The sequence below is a fragment of the Poecilia formosa genome, unplaced genomic scaffold (assembly GCF_000485575.1).
Source record: "Poecilia formosa unplaced genomic scaffold, Poecilia_formosa-5.1.2 Scaffold46, whole genome shotgun sequence".
NCBI lineage: Eukaryota > Metazoa > Chordata > Actinopteri > Cyprinodontiformes > Poeciliidae > Poecilia > Poecilia formosa.
In genome coordinates, this window is record NW_006799985.1 from 1,709,814 (window position 1) to 1,724,294 (window position 14,481).

Genomic DNA, 14,481 nt, shown 5'->3' on the forward strand with positions numbered 1-14,481 from the left:
TGCGAAATGAGAAGCAGGTGATCGGTATCGGCAACAAGAGCAAATGATCGCCGATCACCGATCATACACTTTTTCACGGAAATCGGCCCGATTATGATCGGTGACCGATCGATCGGCACACGTCTAGTAAGGAATATTTTGTTGCTAATATATTAAAGTGTCTAATATTACATTTTAAAAAGGTGTAAAAATAGAATTGCAGTCATGACTGAAATGAGTATTTTTACCTCATTAAAAATTCAACTCATGCCAAATATTCTGAACACAATAACTTCATAAAGAAATCTGTTTTTGTAATGCAGAAGGTGGCACATTATTAGGCCTGTCAGGATAAATTTTACTAGTGGATAAATTGTCCTAAAGATTCCTGCGATAAATGATAACATAGTTTTGGGACAATTTTCATGTAATATAGTGTTGGAATAATAAAGCAAGTTTGCCTAAAAGACTAATAAAACTTAAGTACATAACACTCCATGTTGGAACTTGAATATATTTTAAGTATCCAAAACAAAACACAACAAACAAAAACAAAAATGAAATAAAAGCCACACACAACCAAAGCCATTAAAAAATTAATTATGAGATATGTAGTCCAGATTTCCCTTTAAAAAATAATCGGAATAGAAATGATCAAGCTCATTTTAATTTATCATGCAATTAACTGATTAATTGCTTATTGCAACAGGCTAACACTTTATACCTATATTTTGTACTTTAAAGTGCACATCTTAGCATTTGTTCATGATATGCAATGAAAGCCAAAGTTAGTAAAACAGGCTTTGATTTTCAGATGAACATTCAGCTATGTATTTTATTCAAAGAATGGTGATACCATTTTAAACATTACATGTTTAAAACATGTAATTAAAACCCTAAAAATAGAAGAAAGTAATTGATTTTCTTTTTGACACTACAAGACAAATCACAAGCAACCCAACAAATGAAATTTCAATATCAGTTTCTCTACCTATTTCACATGTGCAGAGTTTGCAACGACACCGGTCTTCCTGTCTGAGTTCCTGAAAAGACACACAACAGTGTCAGACTTGTGACTGACAGGACGTGAACATAAGCACCACAAACCAGGACCGGGCCCAGCGGAGTATCGCTTCACTGCTTCAGGCGAGCTGGAAGGCCCTTGCTGCTATCATGGGAGTCAAGCTAATAACCAGCTACTACAGACTAACCTGTTATACTCAAATTAACTGTACAACACAGAAACCTGGGCCACTCAATCAGTGTTGAGCATTGGTTGCTCATCACATCTGCAGCTGACCATTACAGTCACTGGAAACCCTAATTAGTCACATTCACTGCGGGGGAGAGGAGAGTGGGCCGCTTTCCCCTGATGCCCTGCCTGTTCAGCAAACACGCCATCAGCAGGCTCTTCACACATCAGTGCACTTGAATAGCACAGTCAGCCTGTAAGCATCAACACAGGCCTGGATGTTGACACAGACAGGGAGGAGGCTCTTGCGTATGGCTGTGCTTCAAGGTCCTTTTTCAATCAAGGACCTCTGCAGATGAGTCAATGGGCAGTGAGGATGAGCGCCGGTAAAGGAAGACCATAAGTTTTGCTGTCACCTGCTGAGAAAGAGTCAGGGTACTCAAAACACCACTTGTGTTTTGGCTCAGGGCCACAGATCTGGTTTCAGAAGCAGCGGCACATGGCAGATCTGCTGCCGGGAAACAAACCTTGTTTAGAGATCAGAAATTAGTCACTCAAGCAGGTCCTGCAACCTTGTAGTCACATATGCAATTAGTACACAAAGAATGTAAGAGTAGAGACACAAAAGATGAGGATAACATAATGCCAGAGAACACATCTGTGCTGAAAAGTCTATGTTTAAATACATCTAAGAGGGTGTCTTCAGTTACAATAGCATTGAATTTGTAATTAATTTTCAAAATCAGTTCAAAAAATGAAACTTCTACTGCACAGATTCACTACACATGCATACACACTCAAACATACACTCATAAGTATGTTGCAAGCATGGCTGCAGCTAATGACTTTTTGTAATAAATTGTTCTATTACAATTGGCATATTCTACAGGTTTTTCATTACCGACTTAATCCTTTTTTATACAATATTAGAAATTCATTAAAATACTTGAGGTTTGGGTGAAACATTACAGACAAACATGTTTTTATCGTTAATGTAAAATGTATTTTTTGTAACTTTAGCATAAATACTCTTCTGAATGTGTAAATTTTCAGCAAATTGCCTTTTTATGAGTCTGTATACTCCAGTTAACAATTAATTGACTGCTAAATTAGTTGGTTATTTCAATAAGCTAATGGTTTCCACCCAAATTGCAAGTACTCATTTCTAGTAATTGTAATGATTACTTTCATTGGCTCACAGTCAATGAAAGCCCAAAGTAGCATTTTTCAGAAAGTTCTCATATTCCATAAGATTACGAAAATAAGAATTTTGAATGCATAAATGTTATAGCTATCTTATGTCCTACAAAATCATGGGAAAGGCTGCTGACATGATTGTCCAGCAGTACCAAGCATGCTTAATGGAAAGCTAAGTGGTAGGAAAAAAATGCACAAGCAATAGAAATAACAGGGGAAGCTTGAGAGGGTGCTACAAAGAGCCTCCAAACACAAACATCCCAATGAAATGCGCAACAACTGTCACATTGTTCTAGCTAAGCCACTCTGGAACCAGTAATACCATCAGAAGTGCCTTACCAGAGAAAAAGGACTCGACTGTCACTCAATGGCATGATCTACTGTCCTGCAAGTTTTAGATGCATCCTCACTCTAACTCAGCTTGATAAGATGATTGCATTAACTCTTCAGTCGTCAAGTTTAGCAAAGGCCTGATAAAGAGCCATTCATTTGATTCAGGTGTGTTGAGTCCACGTTGCATCTAAAGTCTGCAGGACGGTAGATCCCAAGTGCTAGGGTTGCAGACCCTGGTCTAAGGTCGTCTTTAGATGAAGGAAAATGTTTCCTGGAGTCGAAAGAACCAGTGGAGGGGCACAGAATCTAAGTTTCTTGAGGTTTATTGTGAAGTACCATGCCATCTAATGGTGTTGATTCACAATGTTATCAAGTCAGAGAGCTTTATTCTTCCCTCTGCTGGCAAGCTTTACGGGGATGCTCACGCTTCTAAACATACTAATATCTGGTTTAAGGTCCATAATGGGAGTACACAAGATGCGTCATAAATGCATCATACCCGCAGGCCGGATTCAAGTCCATGAATCCGGCCTGCCCTTATACAGGTCACGTGACACGAGGCCACTTGGCAAATCACGGGTGAAACACCTTGAGGTGTTTTGTGAAAGGGCCTATTGATACAGCAAGTCATGCAAAAGAAGCACTGACCAAGTACGCAGTGCATATACTATAATGGATACTTTTCAGTATGCCCACATTTCTGTATCAAAGATCCACATTTTCACTGCTCTTAGGAATTATTCTTATTTTCTGAAATACTGAATTTTTCATCAGATGTAAACTATAATGTACAGAAATAAATATTTAAAATTAGGGATATAATCGACCAATATTTATTTTATTATTGTTGTCACTTTTTTTTTTCTTAAGGGGGGAGTAGTATTTGTTTGATCGTGTGACAGTGACAGTACAGGACTGTGGGAAGATTAACTGAAGCAGAGAAGCCATGCTGAAGTCAGCAATGTGGTCATTCGATTTAGTATCTTGAAAGCATCAGGAAATTATATATCCAATATTATTTATATAATATCAGATATTGACATCGGTCCAAATTTTCATATCAGTGAATCACTATTTGAAATGTAATCACCGTATTATTACATTTATGTCATTTTTACTACTTTCTGATTTGAATTATTGACTCACCTTAACCTTCCGATGGTTAATTTCTTTTTTTATTGTTTCAATACAAGAACTAAAACAAGTTATTAAAACAGGACCACATGTTGTAGTTTAGGTGTCCTATTGGCATTTGCAAAGGAACATGAAATGCCTGCCGCATGTGCTGCTGGTCATGTGTCACTCTGGGGCTGGGAAGCTGCATGGATGCTGCTAAGTTACCAGCCAACTGAGGTCCAAGAACCGCCTGAAGCCTGTTACAGCCGGCTAATGCATTCTCTCCACCTCCCCCTCCACTTGTGTTCTCTCTCTCTCCCTCTCTCCCTCTCTCTGTCTCTTGCTCACTCATGCTCTTCCTCCCCATCTCTTTCCCATCCGTTCTTTCCTAAGCTCTCTCCTTTTTCCATGAGCTGCTGCCCTCTCCATCTCCAAACCTTCCCCCTCCCCCGCGTCTCTCAAGTGCTAACCACTCTCCTACAGCAAGCTCTTTCCCTACTGCTTGCACTCACATGCACACGCACTCGCAGAAACTGTGACAGCAACCACAACAGTGTGCAACCACCCCCACACTCCAGCAAGGCTGTGTGCAAGTGCCTCTGGCTTGCCCTGACCCACATCTTGATATAGCCCTAAGTATGCTTACAGCTAAGTCCTGAAGACACTCCTGCCACTCTTAGCCTAATCAGGCCTGACCTGCTGTCGGCGCACAGGGCAGATAGACAGGCCAGGCTAGACTGACCATTATCATGTTGAAAGCCTTTCAAACTGCTGTAGGAACCGCCTAATATCCACCTTCCCCCAATGCCCCACTGATTGCAGGTTTCCAAGCAGAGAGGCACACGTTCTACCTCGGATAGTTAAACATTACACAAATGACTGGTATCTGTGCCATGAAACACAAGATTTAAAAAAAAATTATCTTAAGCCAATACGTCTGCTATGTTAGCTAACTGTACGTACATGTAAGTTGAAGAAATAGCTTAAAGGGCAGTGAAAATAAGGTGGGCTGAGAGTATGATTGGGCCAGTTGGTGATAATCCAGGTGTCAACCTCTGCAGTGTTCGGTCAGCCTATTCTAACGGTTTAATGTCTTCTTAGAGTCATTGAAAGTATCAGAGACTCAAGAGAGCTGTCATGCTCCCCAAACTGTTGCTGCAAATTGCTGGTCAGCTGGCTGAAAGAAACCTTCCCAAAGTAAAACCAAAAATATGGCTGCTTGAAAATGTAGGATTTCTACAGCTTACTTTTTTTGTTAGTCTGCTTACTACTAGCCAAGCAATTTTCTGTTTAACCACTTTTCTTCTCCAGACAATTCTACTAATCTCGTTACTGATTTCTTCCTACAGAAAGTACTCTTGGACCATTGTTATGTTTTTTTCATTCTTTATGACTTCTTTTAGCTGCTAACTCTGAGTGGGTTTCTGCTGAAGATTACTTCCAGTCAAAACAGAGTTGTTACTTTTGACTTTTGCCACTTGCTTGGTTAGGAGGACTGCTGCCTTAACAGCAGTCCTGTTAAGGCAGGACTGCCTTTACAGGACTGCCTTAACAGTGAATAGATAGTAACCCATCTATTCACCTTAGTGTAAATAGATGGGTTTTATTACACTCATAACTTTTAACAAATTTGACATGGGTATCAAGCAGCTGACTGCAGGCCAATTTGCTGAGCAGATCACCTGACAAACTAGTAAATATCTTCTTGCTATGCTGTATTTCACAAAAAGAAAAGAAAAAAACTAAGAAACAATATTGTCAACAAAAACCACTTGAACACAACTAAAAATTACAGAAAATTTTGACTTGTGCTTAAATATGCATATCAAAATCAAAATAAATGTGTCATGTTATGTTACATACATTATGTTGGCAGCAATAAGACTAAGTGTTGCTTTGCTGTTTAAAAGAAGATTTAAGATTGTTACACATTTTTGTTTTAAATATGTGGAAATACTTTGAACCCATGGTATTTCATTAGAGGTTATCAAAACTTTATCTCACACCTGGCCATATCTAGCCAGAGAGAACCACATAACGGCTAAAGACAGATCCATAAAAACAAATTTAAAATTTTACCTTCTCCTCTTTGCATTCGATAGCTGCTGGTTTCCTGTTTTCGTGCCCTTTCTTCTGACTGGAATCAATCCAAGAACAGCTGGATTCGTCCTGTTGCCTGAAAGCATCCTCCAGCTGGGGGAGCAGATCAGGCAGGAGGTCAGGAGGATCCAGGGCTTCCAAGTCTCCATCCTGGGCCTCTGATGGCATAACATTGTCTCCAAAAGCTTGGTACCCATTAGTGTTAATAACCCCGCAGCTGATCTGCTGCTCAGAGGGCAGGTGGTTTGTCATGCTTGGATAGCAACTCACTGACTCGCCGAACAGCTCTGATGATTTGCAGACTGCCTGGGTTTCTCCAGAACAGCGTAAGGCTCTGAAGGGACACTCGTCTGCCTGGCTAACCGTTGTTCCAGAGTGCAGCTGACTCACGTGTGCTGTGGACTGGAACTGGCATGCTGTCCCAGGCAGCCTAGGCACTGTAGTAATAATTGGTGTAGTAGTGATGGGCCTACATGAAGACTGCTGACTGAGACTGGGTATTTCTGGCTCTCCAGGGTAGGCAGGGAACTCCGCCGCTTGGTAAGCATGAGCTGAACTGACAGAGCATGCAGGCAAGGAGTGTACTGCAGATGATGGATGTATGGGGAATGAAAGGTGAGAGTCCTCGAGTCCTGAACCGGAGAAGGCCGGACTTCCCCTGACCAACTGGTAGCTCCCCTGCTGCTGACGTGTTTGCAAGCAGGCCCCGCTCAAAGAGGCATTCTGATGTTCCAAAAAAGGCTTACCTGGAAGACTCCTGGAATGAAACTGGGATTCTCTTACAGGTAGTTGATGCGGAGAATGGTGTATCTGCTGCTGGCTGCTGGACTGACCTCCCTGGAGAAAGGAGAATGTGGGATGCTGATGTTGCTGCAGGCAAACACTCGCTGTGGTAATCTGTTGATGCTGGTTTAGCAGCTGTTGCTGATGACTGTGCTGTTGTTGGAGCTGTTGTTGTCGCATTCTCTGTTGCTGCTCAGCTTGATGACCAGAACGGTGCTGCTGCTGAGTATGTTGTCTGCCATGCAGTTGCTGGTTGTGCAGTTGCTGATGACAAAGTTGTTGTTGCTGCTGCTGTTGAGATACATGGTGAAACATGTTTCCATTTTGGTCTTGGTTGCCCCACATTGGGCTTCCAGTACTGCAGAACAGTCCGTTGGGTGGAGGTACTTGGCTAATAGTGGCACTATGGTACTGGCCATGTTGCTCAGGACCCACGTCACAACCTGTGCTCCGAGAACCAGAAAATACCTGCCCCAGGGGATTCTCTGCCTTAACACCAGCATAATGAACCATCGGCTGGTTGTAACTGGGCACAGCTTGTTGGGAAGAGACTGGTGGCATCATTTCTTGATGCTTCCCCGGCCCAAGTGCCTCCACTTGAAGGGGTTCAAAACCAGCACTGAGATTGAGCTCATCCACAAGCGACGGTGCTGAATGGAAACCATCTTCATCCAGCCCATCCAAACCCCCGTCAAAGAGGTTGGGATCGTCAAAAAAGTCCATGACTGAAATCAGAGGGCACCTCTGGATCCAAGATGGTCCCAGTGAGTCAGTCTTCACAGTTAGAGCATCTCCATTATGTGGTGTTCCTGTCAAAAAGACAAAAAAAATTAAAAATTTAAAAGAAGCAATTTCTTTTTGATAAATATTTATTGAAAATGACGGTTCATGTCAATAATACATCAGCACTTCTTTTCATGTGTGGAGCAAAGCAGCTGGTGTAAACCATTCACCAGCAGGTGCCTCTTCCTGTACCCCCAACCCTTTCACAAAAACACACACCGATATGCACACACAAACACATGCACTCACGTCAACCCCCCACCTATGAAAGGCTTGAAGCTGCCTGCTCTGCTACTGCAAAATGTGTGGGAGGTGCAGACAGCTGATAGAATTTCAGCAGCAAAGGGCAGAGGCTGAAGAGGCCCTCTAAGCACATGCATGCGAGTGCTCTGCAACCACAGACCAGCGGAAGATGACAGAAGCTTCCCCAGGTCAGTCATTACATGCTGACTTGCACTCCGAAGCCCAAACACAGACATATTCCCTTTAAATGTTTAACATGAGGCTTCAAGAATAGCTTTGTTTGAATATATTAACAATTTAAATCACATTACACATAGACATAAAAAAACTTTTAGTCATATTACAACAGCAACAGAGATTTTGTTTTTTTCACCAATAAAAACCTAGAAAGTATGCCATGCATTTGCATTCAGCGCTTTTCACGCAGCTGATCTGTAAAGGCCTCAGAGGTCTGTTAGAGAACAACAACAAACAGCATCATGGAGACCAAGGAACACACAGGAGAGATAGGTGGATGGAGCAAAAACAGGCCAACCACAGAGGATACAAATACACCCAGAGCTGCAGTCAAAACTTATACGTCAAAATACTGATTTGTTAGAATGGACCAGTCAAAGACCAGGCCTAAGTCTAATTGAGAACATGTAGAAAACTTGAACACAGGTGTTCACAGATGATCTACTGACAATCAGATTTTGAGCCACTTTGCAAATAAAATAGGGAATAAAAATCTCAGTCTCTAGACGTGTGAAGAGGGTGGAAATATAAACAATACGCTACAAAATTAGTGGTAGCCATCTTGTAAAAATGACAGGCCTTTCTTGTACTCCATTGAAAAAAGACATCCATGATGCACAGAAGGCATAAATCGCTAATGAAAGGACATTTTTTTGTTTGTTTGAACATGCAAAAATGTTCAGTTCCATTTTAGAGGTTTACACTACAGTCAGAACAAACCCTCACCAAGAAGGAGCCGCCGACAAGCTTGACAGTTAGTTCAGTGTGGTTAGGTTTGAAAATCTCACCTCTAGTACTCCAGACACACTTCTTGTTATTGTGGCTAAACATCTAAATCTTTGCCTTGTCTTAACTGTAAAACTTACTACAAAAAGCATGTAGTACAAACTTGTGAAGTGTTTGTTTTGGAGCATGCAAGTCATTCAAGGTCAACACCTTTTCTGTCCACATTGATGTACGACTCACTTTCATGTAGACACCAACACCAGTGGTTAACCAGTTTATAATGGGCTTCAGTCCTTGCTGGTTACTGGCTTAGTCTTCAATATCCTGATTATTATTATTGTTTTATCCAAGAGTGGCATTTTGGGTTAGATGGATAAATTTGGATATAATGGATTGTTCAACAAAAAAAAAATTATTTCAACCAATCTTGCATTGTTCACCAATCTAGTTTGCGGACAATGCTTCAAAGTCAGGTGTGTGCCAGGAAACAATTTAGTTGAGAATTTACTATAAATATTCAGCCAAGATTATGCCAGAAATATTCTAATGATGACAAAAAGAGTTTCAATGGGGTGTAAGGAACCTTAAAGAAATATTATTGAGTGTCATGTATGAATTTAATTTCATTTGAACCAAAGAGAAATAATTTCTTCTGGAAATCACTAAAGTTATGTGTTCTATAATCATTTAACCCTAGAAAAAGAGCAGTATAAATTCAGAAATTAAAGTCCAATATTAACGATAACTCATTTCCTTAATGACTATATGTAAAACCTTTGAATGAAACTATACATAAACATTTTAAAATGTATAGTTATCTAGCTGTAAAATCAGATTTAAAAAAAACCATCACATATCTCAGGTTGAGTCTTTTTCTTACTATGCTAGACACTGTGTCAACAGTTTTACCTTTTTTGTATTATGTATTTCTATATTTCAAAGAATGGATGGAAAGCGAAGGGATCAAAAGATTAAGGAGATGTAGTCTGCTTTCTAAAGAAGATAAAGAACAAACTTAGTCGGATATTGGTTGGATAAATGTCACAATCCTGTGATGCTGAAGCACTTAAAGATTTCCTCTGAAATATAAGAGGGAAATACCATATTGATTTTTTTTAATTAACACTTACTGAAAAGCAAGTATTTCACTATGAAGAAAATATGTTTCTCCTTCAGTATAAATTTGAACTACAGTGTTAAATAGAGAAGAGATATAAATCTGGATTGACATGTCAGAGGGCTGAAATAAAATCTGAATTTTCCAAGAAGACTGTAATCAGTCTTTGAAATATCACAGGATAATTAATCAGAACTCGATTTAACCTACTGCTAGTGAACATGCCCCAGGACTAGATTAATGGAAAGTATAGTTCTTGTTCAAGTAAATAAAAAAACTGCAAATTTCTACTCAGTAGCTCATCATATACAAAGCATTTTTCATTCATTAACCAAAACAAACATCCCCAAAATTTAAAAATGTTAATAATTTGGATGGTCAACATTAATTTTAACTTTATCTTTGTTTGAGAAATGTACTTTAAGTCTAGTGGTCCACTCCTAGATTTTTTTTATGAGTAATTTAATTTACTTAAAAGCATTTTAGATCTGAGTAGAAACCAAATATACATTTAGGGACATGAGTAAGTCTTAATGTTTCCTTTCAAAGCGGAGTGTCACACAAACAGGCTCAACATCCCATTCAGCTTCGACTCCAGACTGGCAGCAAACATGAAGTCATTCCTGTTTTTGGCTTTGGCAGCACTTCAGATTTTAATTTCACACAACTTTCTTCTTGCTTGGTAACCTTGACGTGTTGTGATAAGAGTTACAATAAGACTGAAATGCTAAGTCCCCCGTAACATTTTGATAAGGTTTTATGATTTGTCTCAAGCCGTTCACTTTCAAAAGCAGCAGCTCACCGCTGCCTTAGTGTTTTGCCATCTGTGAGAAGCTTAAAGGTTCATTTTCTTTTGCCAATGTATTTAACTAATGATGGAAAAAAAAGACAGATTCATGTGCATTGATCATTTGTGATGACACTTCTGGGTTTGTCCCAAAACAACAATCAATAGAAATTCAATATGTGTGCCCTTTTGACCGCAACCCTAAAGAAGTTAATTAGCACTAGCAAAATAGATTATCCCACATTGAAAAGTATTCCCAGACAATTTTTTGCAAAAAATATTTTCGTCAATCTTTCAAACAACATCAGTGACATTCTAATAAAAACGTCCATGAGGGAGAGAAAACAGTTTAAGATGGATTTACCAAACAATATTTAGTATTAAGATTTGCTCCAATCTCATGCACCTGTGACGATTCAATTTGATCAAAAAGACACAAATAAAAAATACAAATACGAAAAAGGCACAACACCGTGCAAAAGTATTCATACTTCTTGACTTTTTTTTTTTTTAATCATTTTGGCATGTAATGTGAACCATTACTATTATAGAGTTCTGTGTAATAAAGCAGTCAATAGTGGACAAATTCCATAATAAAGGAACACTATGCTTTACTCTGAAGACATCAACTAAATTTAGTGAAACCAGCTGTCTTGAGTAGTTATGTAATTAGTAGAAAAGACTCCACCTGTGTGTAATTTACTGTCTGTATCAATGCAGCTGTTCAGTGAAGGCCTCATAAGCTTGTTAGATGACATTAGTGAACAAACAGCATCATGAAGGTCAAGAAACAAAGCAGACATCTCAGGGATAAAGTTTGGGAGAATTTCTAAAACAATATACCAAGCTCGGAATTTTTAAGAGCATTTTTTTGACATGGCAGGACTGCCAGGCTGCCAAAAATCCAGCCTGCAGTTTCAAAACATGTGGAAGAAGGTCAGACAGAAACTGAACATTTTGGTTTGTATCCCCAATGTCATGACTGGTGGAAAACTAATGCTGTATGTCACCATACAAACGTGTCTGCCACAGGAGCTTCAATGATTGGGTGAAGAAGCAAAGCAACAATCCAGGTATGTTTTTCATGAGGTGACATTTTAACATGAGACAGAGCTCAAAAATGTGGATTTTATATAATTATCCCATTTTTAACCAGGGATGTACATCAAACCAAATGTAATGAGAACCAAATTACTGTTCACAGTACATTTACATAAGGACTGCCAGCTCTGCAATGAATGTTAGCTAAATATTTAAAGAGAATGCATTCAAGCTCTTATTGCTGATGTATAAGGTGACACTTGTTTAAAGTAGAATAAGTTTTAAAAGGTAAAGTGGTGGTAAAGTTATAAAGTCATTAAAGTACAAGTAGATTGTTTCAATGTCAAAACAGCAGATTTCAACCACAATCAACTTTTCAGTAAAATCTTGTTGTTGAGATGGCAGTTATAAGTTGCATTATATGTTTTTTTTTTTTTTACCAGAGCTGGAAAATCTGATTATCTGGAGTTCGGCATTCGCTATGAAACCAAATCGGAAAGAAACTTTAGTTATTGCAACATTCACCAATATTATCGCATATGCCATGAGTATGATTGTGCCCTAGTTCGAATCAAACCATATTTATGTGGTAAGGCTCAGTCAGACACTGGGGCAAGATTCAAATTGTGTCTATTTATTTTAACTGAGTTTGAGCCACTTTGAGAGATGATAATGGGCAAAAAACCCCAACTATTTTTAGATGTTCAAAGCCAGGAGACAGACCTCAAAAGACCAGCAGCAGTTAAAATTAGTCCTACAAAGAAGTTGTGTGGTTCTAGTCTGACAAAAAAGGGGGAACCTTCAAATGGCAACTTCTGCATGGTATGGTAACTCTGATCAGTTGCCTTTGCTCCAGGAAGATTCTGGGAGTGTATTTTCTTAATTAATGATTACGAACAAAACAGCAAAATGAATAGGACAAACTGTCATGGCATGTCACCAAACTGTACCTAAAAGTGTTAATGTTTTCATTAAACCCAGCCAAACGAATAAAAGTAAATCTCTAGAATAACAATATAACACACAGTCATATTGCCCATGCGCTCAGACTAAAACTAATATGCCCACTCATTACTGAATTAAACGCCTCCCAGCTGGCGTCAGACACAGACTCTGTTCCTCCTTCGTGGGTTTCCAGCTGTTTCCTTCATAATCATGACGTCCACGCACGTGTAGCACATCAACAGAAATTTGACCCCTTAAAAACTGGTACCCGAAACGGCAAATAAACCTACTAAGGACTACAATGGCAACTTCTGCGCAAGTCAATCCGTTTAAACTGCGACTTTGGGAATATAATCCTGGGATTAACGTGTGCAGAGCTGGCCATTTAAAATAAAAAAAAAAATAAATAAAAAAGTAAGCAGAAGAACTGCTGCTCCAGAATGCAAGGTTTAATTTAGAAACTTATGCACCCCTATGTAAAAGTAGCAACAAGTCACATTTGGTAACCCCTTTTAAATTATTTATTTTCAGCTACACCGAAACAAGCCAGACCTGGACTCTGGGGTGAGCGGCATCCATTTGATCTTCCTGCAGAAATGGCTTCAGCCCCCGTGAGCTCGCTGTTTGATGAGCCAATGAAGCGGTAATATGTTGCGCTACTTTTGAAGCACAACCGAGCAAAAACGACACGCGATGCACGTGGGATATTGGCTTTAAACAATGTAAACTCTCAGCCTCGAGCTGTCCGAAGGGGGGCGTCGCACGTGGTCAAACCTTCACTTTGGATTCAAAAGGTGTCGTGATGTTTTTCCACGGAGGACATGGTGGAGGAGGGGGGGGAGGAGGTGCTGGTGGAGGCCGAAGATGGATGGAGAGGTCGTCCGTGATGGTGCCCGAGATAATAACTAGTTCGACTTTCGTTTCCATTGAATTGTTAAGAAACTATCGACGTTTTAATCCTGCTTGCATTTACATAACGTTCACATTCTGACTCAACCCGGTTGGTCGCTGTCAGTTCAGGACCACCACCAGAACCACCAAGACAGAAGAACTACTTTAAAGGCTTATTTTTGGTTACCAGACAAACTCTTTAAGTGAGGCTTGTTTATTCGAGTTAGTCTGAGGGGAAACTTTTAAGTTTCGGCTGCTCGACGGTGTCGTGTCGGGCAGGAGGATACATGCTCAGATAGGCGGTGTGTCATCAGACAGCTGAGCCGACCCTCACCAACTGACTGTCCGATATTTGACAGCTCCGAGTCTGAATGAAACGGAACCGTTCGAGTCCAAATTCAGCCTGCCACAAGAATGAAAAACGGGTGTTATTTCTTACCTGGAAGTAACCCCTAAAGCGCAACTCCAGGCGTCAGTGTTGGCAGAGTGTTGTCGGGCGAAGTTGGAGCTGTGTTGTTAGTTGTACTCCTGCTGGCGACCACGGCGCAGCGGCTCTGGTGCTGCTGACGTGACGGCGATAACAGCGCATTTGCATATTAGTGACTCTCTCTGTGATTGGACAGACTGCAATCTGCTAAAGTAACCCAGCTTAAAGTAAAATATAGCTCCGATTTTCTGCGTATGTGTACCTGGGCGGACTGAGCGCCCTCGGCTGTCCCTCTGAGATCGGCTGATTAAATCATGTTATCAGCTGGATAGTCACTGTGTTGACAGAGTGCATAAGATGGCCGCGTCTATGCCACAGCCAATCCGGAGAGGTTTTACTTTCGCACATGGACCGGAGTGTCTTCTAAATGCGAACGTGACAGAAGTGAAACCCAACGAGCCTCACTGTGGGCACATGCTGACCTCTAGTGGTGAATGTTGACAATAAACACACGGCTGTGTTTAACAGTAATTCTTGAGAATAGGGACAAAACGGGTCTTATGGATAAAGCACAAAATTTGAAT

General features: G+C 40.2%; 1 protein-coding gene across 6 annotated transcripts in view; it reads right to left on the minus strand.

Annotated features, from left to right (window-relative positions):
• chd9 (chromodomain helicase DNA binding protein 9) overlaps window positions 1–14,210 on the minus strand; it is an 85,838-nt gene extending 71,628 nt beyond the window's left edge. For 5 of the 6 annotated variants that reach the window (XM_007552180.2, XM_007552183.2, XM_007552181.2 and 2 more), the window contains exons 1-2: window positions 13,910–14,210; window positions 5,897–7,509 (exon numbers count right to left, since the gene is read on the minus strand). In XM_007552180.2, coding sequence (XP_007552242.1) covers window positions 5,897–7,423 — 1,527 coding nt within the window. In that variant the 5' untranslated portion in view covers window positions 7,424–7,509; window positions 13,910–14,210. Of the gene's footprint in view, window positions 1–5,896; window positions 7,510–13,131; window positions 13,225–13,909 lie in introns of those variants that run through there. The other variant, XM_007552178.2, reaches the window with a different exon arrangement.
• Window positions 14,211–14,481: the final 271 nt, after the last annotated feature.